Source organism: Juglans regia, chromosome 12, assembly GCF_001411555.2.
Source record: "Juglans regia cultivar Chandler chromosome 12, Walnut 2.0, whole genome shotgun sequence".
NCBI classification, from domain to species: Eukaryota; Viridiplantae; Streptophyta; class Magnoliopsida; order Fagales; family Juglandaceae; genus Juglans; species Juglans regia.
In genome coordinates, this window is record NC_049912.1 from 2498087 (window position 1) to 2517670 (window position 19584).

A 19584-nucleotide genomic window follows, 5' to 3' on the forward strand; every position below is an offset into this window, starting at 1 on the left:
TTTTTATTTTAAGAATTATAATTTTGAACCTATCCTCATATATCTCACTATGTTTATTTGTTATATTATACATTTATTCGTCTGATAATCTTGTTACAAATTACAAGAGGTAAAAGAAATGAAAAATCAATTAAAAATTAAGGTTAATTGTAAATTCAGTATTTGAATATTTCGCACGTTTTTATATATCAATCTAAAGTTTTTAATTTTTAAAATATTGACATATAAATTTAAAAAAAAAAATTGAAATTGGATATGTCCATCAATATTGTTAAAATATTAAGATAAAAACTTGTAAAAATACGAAAATTTAAGTACTAATTTTTGAATTAATCATAAAAATTAGATACATAAGTTTAACTATTTATTAATAGCCTGAGTGGTAATGAGTTTTTCTACATATTAATCGGTGTGTTAATACATTATTTATAACGAGATGCATTATAATTTAAAAAAAAATTAAAAATTAAAAAGTTTTAGTATAGTTGGCGTGAAAAACTTGAATATCAACATTCAACAGCGTGCTGGTTTTCTCACCGGTAATCACATGCATCGGCTATTCGCCACCTCGACTGTTCTTTTGAAATCTTCCCATTACGCCTCCACGATACTGCCCCTCCCAACGGGGAGAATTTTTTATATTTATAAGCACTCAAAACATACAAAATCAAAAGCAACTAGAGATAGCTTTATAGACTTAGCAAGACCGAAATGTGGCGGTGCGTTTCTCGAGGCCTTCGAGTCCCTTCTTCTCCGGCCTCTTTCAAGAGATCGCTGTCCAATGACTCCCTCAGATCTCACATTTCGCGCTTCTTCTCCACTGAATCGGTGCGATATCTCTCTCGCACGTCCAATATTTAAATCTTCGTGTTAATGCTCCTTTCCGTCTTTGATTAGTCTTCAATTGGCTAGGTTCTACGTTCTCTTTTTTCTTTTTTTTCTTTTTTGTTTTTCTTTTTAAGTTAAGTTTTACGTTCCTTATCTGGTTGATTTTCTGTTCTCATGGATACCTTTAGAGTTTGCTTTGATCGACGATATTTGGTTTTGTTTCATGACCGATATGCTCCTACTTCATTTTAAAAAAAAATCTATCTCCCTCTCATTCACTCATGGATTATTTATTTTTTTATTTATTTTTTTATAATTGTGATCCGAGTGGTTGCCAAGCACTTGTAGGAAAGATAATCTAAGCTTATTCGTCTCAGATTCTCCACTGTTCGGAGTTCCAGGCAGCAAATGGAATGTTTTATTTGAGTTTAACACATAAATTCTCTATTTGTTCCAATATCTTATTAGCTCATTTACAGTTATTTTATTCAACATGTACGCGTTTTGTAGTTTTGTTTTTCCTTTTTCCTTCGTAGGGAGGGGTTTCACTTTTACTTTTCAAAGCTTTGGTTTGGTTATAAGTAGAGGTGTAAATGACTCGAGGTGGAGCAGGTAGTGGATGGTTGTTCATTTAACTTTTATTCGAACACGAGTCAAATTCGAGATTGTCACCGAGTTTCCTTTATATTCACGAGCAGCTTATCTGTTTTTTGAGCGAGCTCGAATTTGTTCATGAACTACTTATTTTGACAAGACAAATTATTTATATTATGCATGTAGCTTTATCTATAAATTTTGATAAACCATCTTTAGGCTTTTGTGAATATTTTTATATAGTTTATATATTCATATATGAAAGATTATATTCATAAATATTCAAACAATCCAGATTGTGTAAAGAATATGGTTTTCTTTTATCTTTTTCAATACTTAAAAAATAAAGTTAAAGATTATAAAGATGATAAGTACGAAGATATTTGAGTTTATATGAAACTTAGACGAGTCGAGCCAAGTTTGATATGAGTTGTATCATTTAATAATATATCATTTATGTTTACTAACGGCTCATTTAATGAATGAACGAAATCAAGTTTCTTTGAACCTTTTTTGACCTGTTTGTCGAATAGTCTTGTTTATTTACAGCCCCAGTTATAAGATATCCCTTTTGCTTGTGGCAGACTGTGGGGCGCTCCTCATACACAATAGTTGATCATACGTATGATGCCGTTGTTGTAGGAGCCGGTGGTGCAGGGCTACGAGCAGCCATAGGGCTTTCGGAGCATGGGTTCAATACTGCCTGCATTACAAAGCTATTCCCTACTCGTTCGCACACTGTTGCTGCTCAGGTACAGATTATAGAACTAAGTGTTGTATATGTGGTAACTAGTACATATATGCAGTATTGAATTGATATTTTCTTCCGGTTGTTTTGTTCTAAACATGTGCATGGTATAGTGGTAGTTGCCCCCCGTCTTTGCTTCATGGTATGATTTTCAAGATGAGGTTGTCATTCTCGGTACAATAACTGCAGGATTAGATGGTCATTGCATCATAAGGCTTACTCCAAGTCATGTGTAAGCCAGGTGGTAGCCTGCATTGTACGACTAAAATCCTTCTTAATGATTGCATATTCACACTGATTTTTTATCCCTTAGCGGAAGTGTGGAGTGGTTAATTCTCAGTTGATCTAATGCATTTATTGTGATAAACTAGTTGATAAATTATATCCATATAATCGGTCTGGTCATTAAAATATTATTTTGTTTCCTTTCATCATACATGAAGCATTCTAAATTGACTATTATTGAACTTTTATCTCTCTTCATCATATTCACATCAATATGTATGTACTGATGGGAATCGCTTGGATCATTTACTAACTGTGATATGTTAATTCTGTATAGGGTGGTATAAATGCTGCATTAGGAAACATGACTGAAGACGACTGGAGGTGGCACATGTATGACACGGTCAAGGGAAGTGATTGGCTTGGTATATACCAGTGTTACACAGACAAATCTTTCATTTTATTTGTATTATTCTTACATGGTACCCACATTGGATGCTTGGGTTAAGCAAATTACTACCTTTTTATGAATTACAATGAGGATAAAATTGGCTTTTACTTGTATTGGTTTCTTTCACATTTGGTTTAGATTGTTTTTATGCATCGGGTCATCCTTTGCGGTGATATTCCTGTTTTTCTTATGATTCTTGCCCTACGTAATGGCATGTATACTTTGAAGAGAACCAGAAATGTTTTATGGAAGGAAGCCATTTTGTCTGTTCTGAATGTTGAGATAATGAGCTCTCATTGCAAATTGTGACATGCAGTCTCTTGTACTGACATTAACATCGCTCTTGCAAAATTTGTATGTACTTTTTATTCATCCTTTTCTTCTCATTTTTTTTAAAGCTGCAAGCATATTTTGTATCATGTAGGTGATCAGGATGCAATTCAGTATATGTGTAGGGAGGCACCAAAAGCGGTGATTGAGCTTGAGAACTATGGATTGCCATTTTCACGAACTGAAGATGGAAGAATATATCAGCGTGCATTTGGTGGTCAGAGCTTGAATTTTGGAAAAGGTCTGATGATGCTGCCATCGATGTTTGGATTTTAATCTCTTTATCAAGGATTGTGTTTGAAGATGTCTGATTTTGGGCTTTTTTTTTTTTTTTTGTTATTATAGGTGGACAGGCATATCGTTGTGCATGTGCTGCCGACCGGACTGGACATGCTTTATTACATACCCTCTATGGCCAGTCTATGAAACATAATACCCAATTCTTTGTGGAATATTTTGCTTTGGATCTATTAATGAACAGTGATGGTAAGTTATTATGCCATAACTGTGGTTTTGCTTGCTGGTTGCTGGTTGATAATGACTCATAATGCAGCATATGCGGGGTCGACCCTTCCCCAACACCCTCCCACCCAAAAACTATTTCTAGTCTAAAAAGTGAGCAAAAACACATTTTTGGACCTAAATGTAAATTTAGATTTGTAAATATGATCGTAATATAAGAACTAATAACATAGTTTTTAAATTTGTTAGTGTATATTATTTGTAAGTTAATGTAACCTAATGTGACCTTTATGTAGGAGGCTAAGGCAATACAAGAGTCTCACATTGCTTAAGTGAGACTCTTGTATTGCGGACTCTTGTATTGCCTTAATCTTCTATATAAAAGCCACATTATGCTACATTGTAACTTGCACAATGTATTAAGTAAAAACTATACTTCATACATATGACTATATTTATATATAGTAAAACTAATAACATATATTTATAAATATGTATAAATATATATTTATATAAAATATATATAAGTAGCGGGGCAAGGCTGGCCCCATCGGGGCCAGCCTGGCCCCCACCCCTGCATGGGCAGACAGCGATGCCCGCCCCACCATGCGGGGGCGGGGTAGCGGGGTGCAGGGACCTGCTGCCCACTCCTAATTCTTTTTAGTAAATGTTGCCAGTATCCCATTCCAGCTGCATCAAATGCAAGCCTTTCTCATTCCCACTGACAAAATATACAGTTATTTTCTTCTTTTTTGATAATAACAGAGCACATTCCATTCATCAATAGAGGACATTACAAAGTTGACTTGAAAACAAGCAAGTTACAATCGTTAATAGCTTCCCAGCACACTTCCGTGACTGACATGGTCTAATCCAGATGGCAGATCTCTAAAGAGCTAAGTCTAAGAGATAGCACAACTTTGTCCACGACAGAGGTAACAGAACCTGGTGACAAAACCCCATACCCCGACTAAGCGGAGTAGGGTGCACCAAACCCCACCAAAACACCGGCTAAGTGGAGGGGAGGACCTTCTCATCGGACTAAGGTCCGAGGGTACTATGTTTTTGGTTTTTTATTTTGTAAAAACATTGCAAAAAACTAAGAAAACATTGCAATAAACAAAAAAACAGAACACAGAGGCTGCAGGCACATGCCACTCTGGGAGGAAGGTCGACTGTGGATCTTGTAAGTCCCAGAGTCACAGGTCCTAGAAACGCCAAGCGTTGCGTCCACAAATGTCTTCTCGGTGGCGCGTGGGAGCCACACGCTGATGGCTCCGAAAACTTCAACCCGCGCATGCGGGCTACACGCTACTCTGTTTGGCGCCGCGTTCGGTGGTCTTGTAGATCGGCGGCTGGACAACACCAAGGTACGATGCGTGTAGGCTTTTGGTAATCGGAAGGTCTCAAATCGGCGATTGTCCCTTATTAGACCTGAAAAAAACAAAAAACCAAACAATACACAGGAAGGAAAATCGGATAGAGGAGAAGGGGGGGAGGGAGTTGAAGCTCCCACCCCCTCTAGCCAGAGATTTTTTTGAGAAAGTCTGGAGAGAAGGGAGAGAGTTTAGAGAGAGAGAGAGAGAGAGAGAGCACTCTCCCCCGTCCATATCTGACCACAGATATTTTCTTCTGACAAACCCATGCTCCCCACATTAGGTTTCTCCACTCACTATGTCCTAGCTTAGGGACTAACTGACAAGGGATTATTTAATGTTGCCTGAGATGACTTTCTGTCAGCACTTTGTTTGATCTTTACTTGTCAATGATCCTTTAGATGTTGTCTCTTTCTTTGCCTCGTAGTGATATGTTCAGTTGCATAAACTATCAGGAATTACTTTTTTTTTTCCTGGCCACATTGCATTTATAGGAACCATGATGAAAGAGAATCTTTCTTCTTTTTATGAGAAGGCTTTTTTATTCTTTATGCGGTACATCCAGGTAGCTGCCAAGGAGTAATTGCGTTAAATATGGAAGATGGTACATTGCATAGATTTCGTTCCGGTTCTACAATTCTGGCTACAGGGGTACTATAACCGTTACCTTCTTTCCTCTCTGGGTTGTTGTTAATGAAACTCTTGTTTTAGTTGAGCAAAAGTATCCACATATGGCATGTTTCTCTTAGGGTTATGGTAGAGCATACTTTTCTGCAACTTCGGCTCATACATGTACTGGAGATGGCAATGCCATGGTTGCACGTGCTGGGCTCCCACTCGAGGTTTTTCTTTTCTCTCCCCAATATTCAATTTCTCTGTTGACTTGTCTTATTCTTTATATGCATATATAATTCCTTTGTTGATTATATTCCTCCCACAGGATTTAGAGTTTGTGCAGTTTCACCCAACAGGTATATATGGTGCTGGTTGCCTCATCACTGAAGGTTCGTACTTACCTAGTTATTTTGGAGGTCCAGGATTGCATTTAGTTGCTTAATCTGTAGTCTGTAGTGTCTTTTTATGGTTTCAACTGCTGTGATCTTGCTTATATTTAATAAATGATCTTTCTTAAAATATATTTTTTGTTGTTGATATTTTTAGTTGCATATTGTAGGATCCCGTGGTGAAGGTGGTATTCTTAGGAACAGTGAAGGTGAACGTTTTATGGAACGATATGCACCTACGGCAAAGGATCTTGCTTCAAGAGATGTTGTTTCCAGGTCTATGACTATGGAAATCCGGGAGGGTCGTGGTGTAGGTGTGACATGCTCCCACATATGTTTTCATCCTCATGCGTTGTCTGCATCCAGGAATGGAAAATATAGGTCTTATGGCTGTTAGTGAATTCTAAAACTTTATTTCTGGCCATTATCCACAAAACCAATTATTGTTCCCGATAATATCGATGTAGGATATATGCAGAATGTTTATGTATTTGTGCATGCATATTTTGTGTATATATTTTATGCACCCAATCATAAATTTTATGCAAAATATTATGTTTTGAGTGTAACCTGTATAAAACTGATAAGGAGCAATTACCAGCTCAGTTGTAAAATTTCTATACCTTGTTTCAAATTTCAAGTTTCGATATAACTATGATTTTAATTGTCTACAGGACCTTTGAAGGACCATATATATCTCCATTTGAATCACTTGCCCCCCGAAGTACTTAAGGAGAGACTTCCTGGTATCTCTGAAACAGCTGCAATATTTGCTGGTGTCGATGTTACAAAGGAGCCCATTCCTGTTTTGCCTACTGTGCATTATAACATGGGAGGAATTCCCACTAATTACCGCGGCGAGGTATCATTTATGATATAATATTAACTTTGCTGAGATATTGATGTTCAATATTAAGTTGATTCTCATATTTAAGGAATTGGCAGAGCCAATTTTCTTAGTTCCTTTGAAGTTTTATTGGAAAGTGGAAGAAAGGATGAAGCCCAAGTACGTGTATCCCCTTAGTAATACATTTCCTCTGCCTTTTATTCTATCTCTCACTGACTTCATAGTAGTGCAATCCCTAATATGGGCACAACCCAGGCCATAACAAACAAAATAAACACTGTTGTAAAGAGAGATTTAAAAATCTAGTGGTTTATGAGGCTAATTTTGATGCTTAAAATCACTTAAAAAAAAAAGTTTGATGCTTAGAATCGGTCACTAATAAATCTTGTGTTTATACCTCTATTAAATTACCCTAGTGCCTAGTTCTTCTATTCTAAGTATGCTTTATTATTATCAATCTGCTATTCATTCCTCAGGTAGTTACTGTTAAAGGTGATGACCCCAATGCAGTAGTTCCGGGATTGATGGCTGCTGGAGAGGCAGCATGTGCATCAGTTCATGGTGCCAATAGACTTGGTGCAAATTCCCTTCTGGACATTGTTGTTTTTGGACGAGCATGTGCAAACACAGTTGCTGAGATTCAGAGACCAGGCTAGTTTATTTTGATGTTACTTTGGAGACTTGATTATGAAATATGTATGTAAAACTAAAGATGCCTCCACTTGAAATTTTGTAGGGGAGAAACAAAAACCTTTGGAGAAGGATGCTGGTGAGAAGACTATTGAGTGGCTGGACAAAATAAGGAATTCAAATGGCTCAATGCCAACTTCAAAAATTCGGTTGAATATGCAACGAATAATGCAAAATAATGCAGCTGTGTTTCGTACACAGGAAACATTAGAAGAAGGTATTTTTTCATGTTGTAGTTTGTCTTTTTACTTTTTTTGGTGTTTTTCTTCTGCTTAACTTGTAGTCCGTACTCGAAACCCAACCCAACAGAAATTGAGTTTTCCTTGCTGAAATATTTACACAGCTTTGGAAACAAATACTACTATGAAACCATCTAATTAACCCTAATAATGAGCATCTTTTTCCATCTTCTTTCTCTTTTGCCTCCATAGGTTCTCAATTGATTGACAAGACATGGGAGAGCTTTCATGATGTTCAATTGAAGGATCAGAGTTTAATATGGTAAATTATGGGGATCATGCTCTCCATGATTAAAAAACACGATACAAATTCTTTATTTTGTGAGCTTAAATTCAAAAATCTTTCGACAGGAACTCAGACTTGATAGAGACTATTGAGTTGGAAAACCTTTTGATAAATGCTTGCATCACGATGCATTCTGCTGAAGCCAGGAAAGAGAGCAGAGGGGCACATGCTCGTGAAGATTTTCCAGTTAATCTTCTTTATTTTAAAGTTAATGATTTCTCTTTCATGTTAGTTTCTGTATAATGAATCAAGTTGCTTTGGTTTTGCAGAAAAGAGATGATGAGAACTGGATGAAACACACGTTGGGGTAAGTCATTTTATCACCCCAACTGAATTAATTCTTTTGGCTTGAGATCATGGATGTAGATTGCCATTGTTGAAGTAGAATTTGACAGAGTTTTTTGAGTGGTGTGGTGTGGTGTAGCAGTTGAGTCTTTACAGAGTTCTGTCGGATAACTAACATGTGATCTGAACTTTGAAATCGAATGGGGTGGTTTATTTTATGGTGGAGGGATAAATTCCCACCTTTCGGCACCTGTATCCTCTAAAAGTGGTAATTGACAGGAAAGGAGAATGTCTTAATTAATCTTCTGGAAATACTCAAAATGCCCTTAACATGAGGGTACAATGGCCAAGGAAATAGTAGTAATTGTAATTAATCCTGTCAATTTTCCCTTTTGAACACGTGGGGAGAAATTATATATCCTTCCCTCTCCTAAACTTGCACCAAACATACGGTTTTGTGGATGGAATAAACACCTAGCAACCTTTTTTTTGGTGGGGGCCTGATATATGGACTCGATTAGTTAAGAATTGAAGTTCAATACATGTTAATAGAGTTTTATTACTTACTAAAAAAGCATGTTGATAAAGGAGGATTTATTGCGATAGCAACTGCAATATTGGTTTGTTCTGAAGACTATGCAGATCTGTGATGAACATGCTTAGTTTGTTTGGTCAATCAAGTGGCATCCAAACATGGTAGAAGCTAGCTACTCCAATTATTTAAAGTGGCAGATGTTGAGATGATAGTAATATATTTTCATATTTTGTGGTGTTGAAAAAACTTCCTTCCATATCTTATTAACTTACTTTTTTCCTTGATAATCTGTTTAAGGCCGGGGCTTTTCCCATTTGAGGATGATCAGCAATGTCAGTGCAATCAATTTATTTTATGTTAATTGCTCGTTATTGAGTGTTAAATATCTTTAAGATATCATTGTGTATCCTGATCTTTTAGATACGTGGGTATACCCGGGTTCCCAGGCCAAGACCCGGATGAACAGTCCTAGGGTAAAGTGCATTTTGCTTCTACACCATTTTTGCAATTTGCATCCCGAAGTACCACTTATTGGCAATAGACGCCAATTGTTGTAGTTTTTTGTGCGAACTGTACTTTTCCCTTTGATATCAATATTGTCCTTTATTTTGGTAGTAACTTCATTCTGCTTCTAATTTGTTTATTATCTGAAATGTGCTTCATTTTGGTCTGTAGATATTGGGAGAAGGAAAAGGTCCGGCTAGATTACAGGCCAGTTCACCTTTACACTTTAGATGATGAGATAGAGCCATTCCCACCAAAAGCTCGTGTATATTGATACATTGGCTCCAAAAATGTGCATGGATGGTATTATGCCCCCCCGAGGTACAAGTGGATCATGTAATAAATCTATGTAGGCACAGAGAGCATTTTTCCATAGAATGATAGTACTTCTGCCGAGAGTGTACGACATGTAGTCGCGGCTGAAGAATAAGTTCTCTATAGAATTTTTTTTTATTGATTACAATATGTTGCATAAAATACGATGCTTGCAGTAGTAATGTGGTTTTTGTTTTTTGTTCTTTTTGGCTGCATTTTATTAATTAAACGATTTCTCGTTCTTATATATTTTATTATAAAACAAGGAAAAAAGAAAAAACAATCTTTGGATCAAACCTAAAGCCTAAATTGCAAGGGATTGGCCAAAACATTGAAATGGTTTATAGCACTGGTGTTGGCTAGTGCCTAGACAAATTTGACGAACTTTTATTGAAGTGGTCACCATTGGAGTAGTCTAAAACTCAAACGCTACACTTTTGAACTATAGAAAGTCAAAATATTCTCCAAATTTAGAATTCTACTGTTCATCTCTAAAACAATTTTATAGTCTAAAAATACTTTCCAAGTTCTATTGTTCTAAAGTTTTACTATTCAATTCTCCATTTTCTTTTTCTTTTTTTCTCTCTTTCTATAGTTGGAGTGTATTTGTTGGATAATTAGGTTGAAGAAAAAAATAGTTGAGAAGCAATAAGTTTAAATAAAAATTAAATTATTAATTAATATATAGAGTGTATTTACAAAATATTAAAGAAATTTTTTTAAAAAAATATTATTAAAATATATAGTACTATATTATTATTTTGAATTTGGGATTAATAGTCCAATATGGATTAATATCTCCAACGACTTTGGCTTTAGTCAAAACTTTCAATTTTAGCCAAATTTTAGGTCCTTTTTGGAATTTAGATTGAAATGAGATCAAATCAATTCTGTTAACATCCAAAGATTCCAAACACCCAATTCTCAAATCACTAAACTCATTTCAATTCAAAATCTCTTTATACGTGAGACTCACAACATTTTTCAACTCAGCACATCTTTACACATGGGACTCACAACCTTTTTTAACTTTCCATAAATATGTTTAAACTCATCTTAACATTCAAATACAATAGACCCACAACCTTGAGCCTCGTTTGAATATTAAATTGAGTTAAATTCTTTATGAATAATAGTGAATTGAGGTAATGAAGTGAGTTTTGTGAGATCCACCTAAGATGAATTTAGATGTATTTGAATATTAAAATAAATTTATATGTATTTATGAGAAGTTAAAAAATGTTATAAATTTTGCGTATAAAGATGTGTTGAGTAGAAAAAGTTTGAAAATCCCACGAGTAAATATATTTTGAGTTGAGATGAGTTTAGTGATTTGAGAATTAAATATTTAGATGTTAGATTTAGCTTAAAATTATATTAAACTAAGTTCCAAATGAGACACTTGATGTAAAGATCACCAACCCAATAACTCTAGCTGTAGCATCCATATTATTACATGAATTAGGTTTTGTAAATGATGAATTATACTTATTAGTTATTATTCACTCACACACTGCACATATATAATTTTTTTATAAAGTATGAGATGTGAGATAGTGAATAGTGATTGATGAGAAGAATTTTATTTGTAAGTAATTTAAGGGTTGTGCTAGCGTGCCTTTCAGCTTTGACTGCTAGGTGTACCAGATAGAACAAATCTCTTTTTAATTTTTTAGATTTTTAAATTTTTTAATATATTTAAATATTTTTTAAAAAATAAAAAAATATATAAATACACTAAAAACTATTATTTTTTAATTATTAAGTGAAAAAAAAAATTAAAAGAAAAATTTTAATATGTGAACGGTTAAAATTAGCGGGCAGCCAGGCGGCCATTTTTCATAAGTTAAAGTTGGAAAACGTCGAAAAGTAAGGTACCCCTCGGGTCGCGAGCTATGACGCATTTGGACACTAGTAAATCGACGTGTCAATGAGTAACAGACTCGTAGGCATGGAAGTGGGGTCCTCTACTCATTAGGTAACGAGGATCTCTATCAGTTTGGGAGGTGTAGGGGACAGGTCGAGGTGTATTTTCGGTATTGTAATAAACTAATAATAGATGAGAATAAAAACTAATTTCTTGATTTAAAAAATACTCGATTCTTTGAAAATAAATTTTTTTAATAATTTTTGGTTTGGACATGTTGCATATATGATATTTGGTGAAATGTCTAGCCAATAATTTTTCTATATTAACAAAAAGTTCATTTTAATTAGAGTAATACTAGAGAGAAATTATTATAACAGTGTATATTTTATACTTATTGTATGACTGTTTCTAATTAATTATTCTCAACATTCAATTAAAAATATATATAATCTATATAATATCACATCATATATACAAAAGAGCAATGCTAGATACAGTCCCCATTTGGGGACTACAATACAAGCCTAGGCTATTTTAACTTTAAAATTTTTTAAAATTACAAAATTATCCCTCTTAAAATTATGTTTTCTCTCATTTTATAATGTGTCTGCACATGCAGTCCCCACTTGAAGACTGCAAATAGAATTTCTCTATACAAAATAAATACTCTTAATAATAATTTCTATTCATATTTATTATTTTAATTGACTCAAAAAGCTCTTATGAACGGTAACGCAGCAACGGTCGTTAATTTAGCACACGAGTAGACTAGGGCTAATTTCACACGTTCAGTTTTCCTCAACTGACAGGTCAGATAATTATTTCTCTGTTTCAATATTTCTCTCTCTATCTATCTATCTATCCTCTTTGGGAAGGGGGCTTTTTACCAGCGCTGCTCTTGTCCTTCTCACCCGCCTTGTTCAGCTTTTGTTCTTTCTTTCGACCTACTCCACTTTTTTCACTCCCCGTCTCTGGCTCTCTTCTTTTGACCGTGAATACTCGCACAACACTCGCTCTCTTGCTTCGATCTTTCTGGGGGTAATGCGAGCTGTGCAGTTTCTTTCCGGCTAGATTTGGCCGTAGAATGGCATACATGTGTACGGACAGCGGCAACCTCATGGCAATTGCTCAGCAAGTCATCAACCAGAAACAACAGCGAGAGGAACAACAGCACCATGCTCACCACCACCGGCAACAACAACAGCTCGTGGGCGTCAATCCCCTCTCCCTGAATCCATGGACAAATAGTACTCACCACACCTTGTCCGGCTCTCCGAGTTCGGGTTTTGGCCTCACTGGTACCGGGTTCCCCGACCAGTATCACGTCAGCGGTGGACCAGATTCTGTCGAGCCAGGGTTTCAGTTTCCTAACCTGGAGCATCACTCGACCGGGTTTAGGTTTGCGGATTTTGGCGGTGGTGCGGGTGGTGAGTTCGACTCCGACGAGTGGATGGACAGCTTAATGGGCGGTGGGGATTCAACGGATAGTTCCAATCTGCCCTCCGGGTACGAAGCATGGCAGAACAATGCCGATTATGGAATCTACGGTTCCGATCCGTTTGCCACCCGCCCCAGTCGACTCAGCGTCGCTTGCGGTCCTCCGTCCGACCTCAACCGATTCGTCTTCCCAGATACTCAGAAGAGTCCTACTCCAAACCCTTCTCCTCAACCCCAGGTCCCCTCGTGGACACCACCTCCATCACCACCACCGCCGTCATCTCCACCGGCTATCATTAAGGACGCCAAGCCGCCGAACACTTCACTGCAGATCCCACACAGGAACGACGTCGGTGGTGTCTCATCTAGCCACTCACCGGAAGTCGAGTCTGCACGGCCTCTTCTCAAAAAGCTCCTCGATTGTGCTAGACTAGCCGATTCGGAACCTGGTCGTGCTGTGAAATCACTTATTGGACTCGGAAAATTAGTGTCCGAGCGTGGAGATCCAACCGAGAGGGTAGCCTATCACTTCTATCAGGCGCTATGTGGCAGGCTGTCTGTTCAAACTGAGAAAAGCTCTACTGTCACTGAAGAAGAGAGCGCGTCCGAGGATTTCACACTGACTTACAAATCTCTTAACGATGCGTGCCCATACTCGAAGTTTGCACATTTAACAGCAAACCAAGCAATCCTTGAAGCTACAGACGGGGCAACCAAGATTCACATAGTAGATTTCGGCATCGTTCAAGGGGTTCAATGGGCAGCGCTTCTACAAGCTCTGGCGACCCGTTCCGCCGGAAAGCCCACTACGATTCGCATCTCAGGCATACCCGCCCCGGCCCTCGGTAAATCTCCGGCTGCTTCCCTATTCGCAACCGGAAACCGGCTACGCGAATTTGCTGATATCCTCAAGATGAATTTCTTGTTCGAGCCTGTCCTGACCCCGATTGAGGAGCTCGACGAGTCTAGCTTCCGAGTCGAGCCGGATGAGGTCTTGGCAGTAAACTTCATGCTTCAGCTATACAATTTGTTAGACGAAACTCCCGTCTCCGTCGAAACGGCTCTCCGGCTGGCCAAGTCGTTGAGTCCAAAAATTGTTACTTTGGGGGAATACGAAGTCAGGTTAAACGGTGTCGGGTTCTTTCAGCGGTTCAAGAACGCGTCGAGGTTCTACTCGGCCTTTTTCGAATCGCTGGAGCCCAACTTGACCCGAGACTCCCCCGAGAGGCTCCAAGTGGAGAGACAATTACTTGGCCGTCGAATCGCAGGTGTAATTGGAGCTGAGGAGCCGGGAAGCAGCAAGAGAGAACGTATGGAGGACAAAGAGCACTGGAGGATTTTGATGGAAAGTTGTGGTTTTGAGCCTGTAGCCCTCAGCCACTACGCAGTGAGTCAGGCTAAGATTCTCTTATGGAACTACAATTACAGTTCCTCGTATTCTCTAATCGAATCTACGCCTGGGTTTTTCTCTCTGGCATGGAACCAAGTCCCACTTCTGACTGTTTCTTCATGGCGTTGATTGGTTTGTTCTCAGCTCGAATCTCATTTCTCCGATGCGGAAATTAATGTTTTGGCGATCGGGTCGTGGAAATTAGCCGTGCTATAATCTCTCTGTGTGTTTATTTTTGCTGTTGATATTAATGGTGGATGTTGAACTGACTTTATTAACTTTATAATGTTGAAAATGCACATTAAATACTATGCTATAATCTCTCTGTGTGTTTATTTTTGCTTGGCTCTTGATTTTCAGGTTTTAGAATATCTCGTTAATTCATTGCCAAGTTTTGAAGTTTCCAGCTTAATTCTTTGATCATGTAACTCTTTTTCTTCTGGGCAAAATAGCAGCACAAGTCTTACAATGCAACTTGTTTTGAACGTTAATTGCTGCCCTTATACTTTTGCACGAAGCATGAAGTTCATTTTATACATATTTTGATGCTTTGTATTTGAAAATTAAGTTAATTTAAGTTGATGGACATGTTTTATGTATTTTGAGGTATAGATCGTTGAAAATGATGATTAAGAAAAAAAGTATAAAATATATATTTTTTAATAATTATAAAAAATATGCATTAAAAAGTACATAAAAATAAGAATATTATATTAGTATAGAGAATGAGATAGCTAATTCAACATGAAACTTTTGAGTCATGGGTAGCTAAAACCAAAATGTGTCATATTAGCAAAACTTTACTTAAACCAATGTTACATGTAGTTGTGCGATTAAGGACGATGTCTGGTGGAAAGGGGTTTTTGCACTCAACTGGGCCGGGCCCCCGGCCCAGGGCTCACGATCTCCAATTGGAGAAGGTCTAGACGAAGCCAGAGGCCCGAGAAAGGGAAAAGGAGCTGACGGCTCCTCCAATCACCATACATTAAAGGGAGGCTGACAGGCCAGGATCCTATTCGCTGTAAGATTGGCTGCATTAAATGCAATTAGGAGTGACCAATCTCGAGGTCGGGTCCTTGCAACCAATAGGAACAACTGCATTAAATGTAACGTCACGGCATCCAAAGCAGAGGTGATCATTGCAGCCACCAAAAAACTCCCAAGGAAGCAGCTATAAAAGGAAGAGGGCCAGCAACGGGTGCGGGGTTACACACACTTGGTATCCATCTCCAACTTCCATCTTATCCCAAGTTCGGTCTTTACCTTCACATCCATCACTCTAATTTCTCTACAACACTAACTTTGACATCGGAGGAGATACGGCCACCTCACGCCATCTTCTATTCCTTCCTCGTAGGTTTGGGAGACTCGTTGTTGTACGGTGGCTACAAAACATGCATCAACATCACACTTATAAAGTAGTTCAATATATGGCATTAGTCTAGAAAATAAACATGAAGATAAGGTATATAGTTAATGTGTCAATATTAGATGTCGAATTATTGTGGCATTATCTATCAGGATATCATTCATACAGTGTTTAATTTAAGAGTATTGTTATTCATAAGTCCCACAATATTTTTATTTTTTTAATTTTTAATTTTTAATTCTTTTTAATTTTATTTTTCTTAAAATAATTTAATTATTTTACTCATCATCTATTTAATTTAGTAAAAGAAAAAAATTAAAAAAATTATAAAATAATAGTGTGTGGTGTATAAAGTTTAAGTATAGAATTTTTCTTAATTTAATTAAGTAATGCAGAGCTGAGATTTCTTGAAGTGGTGTTTGATTTTGACATATGGCAGAGGTTAATCCCCAATCGATGTTGTGATCATGTGTGGAAGACCAGACCTCCAGTAACATGGATTTTTTTGCACACATCATGAGGTACCGGGCGATATTTTCCCTTACCACGTACGTAGACCGTGTAGTACTAGTTTCCGAATCTTCAAGGCTGTCATTATTAGAACATTAATTTTTATAATATAATTTATAAAAGTAATATAAAATATAAAATAACTTCAATTTAAAATATAATTATATAAAATAATTATAATAAAAAATCGTAGGCGTATAAGAGAGCTGGTCCTACTGCCTTGTGCCAATGGTATTTTGATAGGCTAATAATCTCGTACCATCATTTTATTACTCTACAGTGTATTTGAATTTTTTATTTTTTATTATTATTTTTTAAATATATTTTTTAACATTCTTAATTATTAAAAAAAATTAAAAATATAGATAACTTCACTAATAGTCAATTATTTAATTATTAATTAAAAATAAATAAATAAAAAGATTAATAATAAATGAGTGATAGTAAATAGTAATCTTATCATTATCTTTTTTCAAATGATCTTATGGGTCAATTTTCCTCTCATTATGGCTTTTAGTAAGAATAGTTTTATTTATCCTTCTTAAGCCACAATCATACGCAATCTTTTTTTTTTTTTCTTTTAACAAATATATGAGATAGAAATGATGAGTAAGGACTCGTTTGAATAATGAAAATATTTCATCTTATCTCATTTTATTATTATAATTTTTTAAAATTTTATATAAAATATAATAAAAATTTCAAAAATTTCAAATTCTAAACAATAAAAATATTAAAAACTAATATTTTATTCAACTTTAATTTAAAACCATCTAATCTTTATCTCATTATCTATATCTCATATAAAAGAATTCAATTAACTTAATAAAAATAAAATAATAAAAAATTAAAAAATTTATAATAAATAGCAAAAGTTAATTAATGTCTGTACCTTTCTGACTACACCTATAGTCAAGTTCTCTCTCTCACACAGGTAAATAGAGTCAGAGAAGCCATGCATGCCAGGGATAGCATTATCAGGTTTATATGGGCAGTGTGCATGACAGGGATAGCAGTGGACTGCATGATATTTGCCGTTTACGTCGTGGGCACTGATCGTGACCTTTCATGATCACGGTAAAATGCACAATCGAGTACTTTGAAATTTTATTTGAGAGGGTCCCATACAACGAAGAATGCACTTTCTGAGGTTTGGTATGCATCTATTTCGTCGTTTCCACGAGCCTTCCTGGCCTCCCGGCCGGCGGCCGGTCCGTCCTTTCCTTTCGTTGTTCTAAACTGCAATCATTTTGTTAACAACGTGTTACACACACCTGCTCACCCAATGGCCTGCAACTAAAGGAGAGAAAAAGACAAGAGTATATTTCGTACCTTAGAAAGTGGCCATTGATGGCTATTTATTTGAAATTGGCAAGAAGGACTCTTTGGCAGCTCATGAAGTCTGTCATGAAGATGATATTAATTTATTTATTTATTTAGAGGTTTTTTCTATTTATAAGAGGTAAATTTGTTAAAAAAATATATAAATTTTACAAGGTGATGTATTTTCCACGCATGAATTTCTCCTGTGATCTCAAGATTCGATGTACGCCTAAAAAACATGAAAAACTTTTTACCTTTGTAATAAAATAAGACATGCACCGAGATAATTAGTACGTTATTAATGCAGCGCTAGCCACACGTAAATAATCAAATTTATCTTTTTTCATAGCTTATTTTTTCAGAATAACTGGTGATTTTATATAGTATCAGAATAGAAGTCTTGAATTCAAACTCTAACTATACAACATTCTACTTCATTTAATTAAATATTTTATGTGTTGTACCCACTTATTGAGAGTGAGTTTGATCCATACGTAAGGAAAGTGTTGAAATATAAATTAAATAATAAAATCTACACATTCCCATCTAGCCAAAAGAGAATCTCATACCCAATTAAAAAAAAATAGTAGAAATTAAGTACGTGATTTCCTTGATGAAAAAGAAGAAGAAACTAGCTAGGTTTGAAATTGACTTGAATAATAATAATAAAAAAAGCTTTGGCATATTAATTAGGTGAAAACCATAAACAAAAAAATGGGTGAAATAAAAATTCAATTTCTTAAAATAAGAACACTAGAATATAGAGTGGAATATTAGAGAGATATATAAATATCTAAAGCGAAATTTTATAATATTTAGTAAAATTTTAATATTATTTAAAAAAATATTATCGTATTATTTTATATATCTATCAGTCTTTCCCATTTTTTTAAACTCCAAAATATATTAGGAACCAACTTATCCTCTTACTCATTTCTATATCAGCTTATTTTCTCCTCTCATTTCATATGCATTCATCGCTTTAAGTACAAAATGATGACATTTTGGCTAGAATTTGCTCGGCCAGAGGTATTATTACTTGAACCTGTTCACTTTTTAGGCACCCAGCAGGTGTTTCGAATTCAAAGAGCCCGTGTTACAAAATCGACCAAATTAAAAGTATAAATAATTTTATAAATTAACATAATTTTATATAATTTATCAAATTTATTTTAGAATAAAAATAATTTTTTAATTTAATTAATACGTTAAAATACACGAAAATTTATAAAATTAATTTTTATGTAACTTGTTTCTGGTTTTATAAAATTAGAAAAAATCTACACGATGTCTTACTATTCACACAATTTTTATACATCACATTTTTTTTAATTTTTATTATTTTTTTCTTTTATCAAATTTTTAATATTTAAATAATGAATAGAAAAATTGAATTAATTTTAAAAAAATAAACTTTATAAAAATCTATAAAAAATATTAAAAAATTTAAAAATTTAAAAAATTATAATATATAAAACTGAGAGAAATTGTGTATTATTACTCCTAAAATTAATACCTGCGAGTCCACTGCTCTATTGCCCCCAAAATAACTGCACAATTTCCTTCAAGTAAAATCCAAAGACAGTTTACTTTAGTACGACCGACCGTGCCTGCATGCAGCTCTGCTCCATTTTAGTGATGTCGTAGCTTGAGAGCTTGGAGACTCTGAATGGAGCCTATCGGTAAGAGCGTCTGGAAGTAGACAAAAGTCTGATGAATGAACGTGACATGACATCTGTACCGGAGAATTCCATGGACGCCGTACTTTCTTGAATGTTCTTAATGATGTCAATATCGCTGTAACGGTCGGTTGGTCTGTCTTGAACGACAGCGGGGCCTTTCCTTATGTTTTAAACGACGTGCCACATTCAACTGTGGTATTCCGTACCGTAGGGTGTAGACTTGCTGAAGTTCTCTACTATTTCTTTTCGATTTTTTCAAATTAAGTAAAATGTTTTAGGTATTA

The 19584-nt window shown here is 35.6% G+C and overlaps 2 protein-coding genes across 2 annotated transcripts; both read left to right on the forward strand.

The window, feature by feature from the left end:
• The first annotated feature begins 567 nt into the window (after positions 1 to 567).
• Positions 568 to 9919, forward strand: LOC108997501 (succinate dehydrogenase [ubiquinone] flavoprotein subunit 1, mitochondrial-like). The gene is made up of 16 exons (XM_018973817.2): positions 568 to 828; positions 2007 to 2174; positions 2733 to 2820; positions 3271 to 3417; positions 3522 to 3662; positions 5580 to 5665; positions 5764 to 5856; positions 5955 to 6018; positions 6189 to 6332; positions 6693 to 6880; positions 7342 to 7516; positions 7602 to 7772; positions 7987 to 8056; positions 8146 to 8266; positions 8350 to 8387; positions 9576 to 9919. Exons 1-16 carry the CDS (start codon positions 712 to 714, stop codon positions 9676 to 9678), a joined length of 1914 nt encoding a protein of 637 aa, XP_018829362.1. The 5' UTR covers positions 568 to 711; the 3' UTR covers positions 9679 to 9919.
• A 2345-nt stretch (positions 9920 to 12264) lies between these two features.
• Positions 12265 to 14751, forward strand: LOC108997571 (SCARECROW-LIKE protein 7-like). The gene has a single exon (XM_018973910.2). The coding sequence runs from the start codon at positions 12674 to 12676 to the stop codon at positions 14543 to 14545; it is 1872 nt and encodes a 623-aa protein (XP_018829455.1). The 5' UTR covers positions 12265 to 12673; the 3' UTR covers positions 14546 to 14751.
• The last annotated feature ends 4833 nt before the right edge of the window (positions 14752 to 19584 follow it).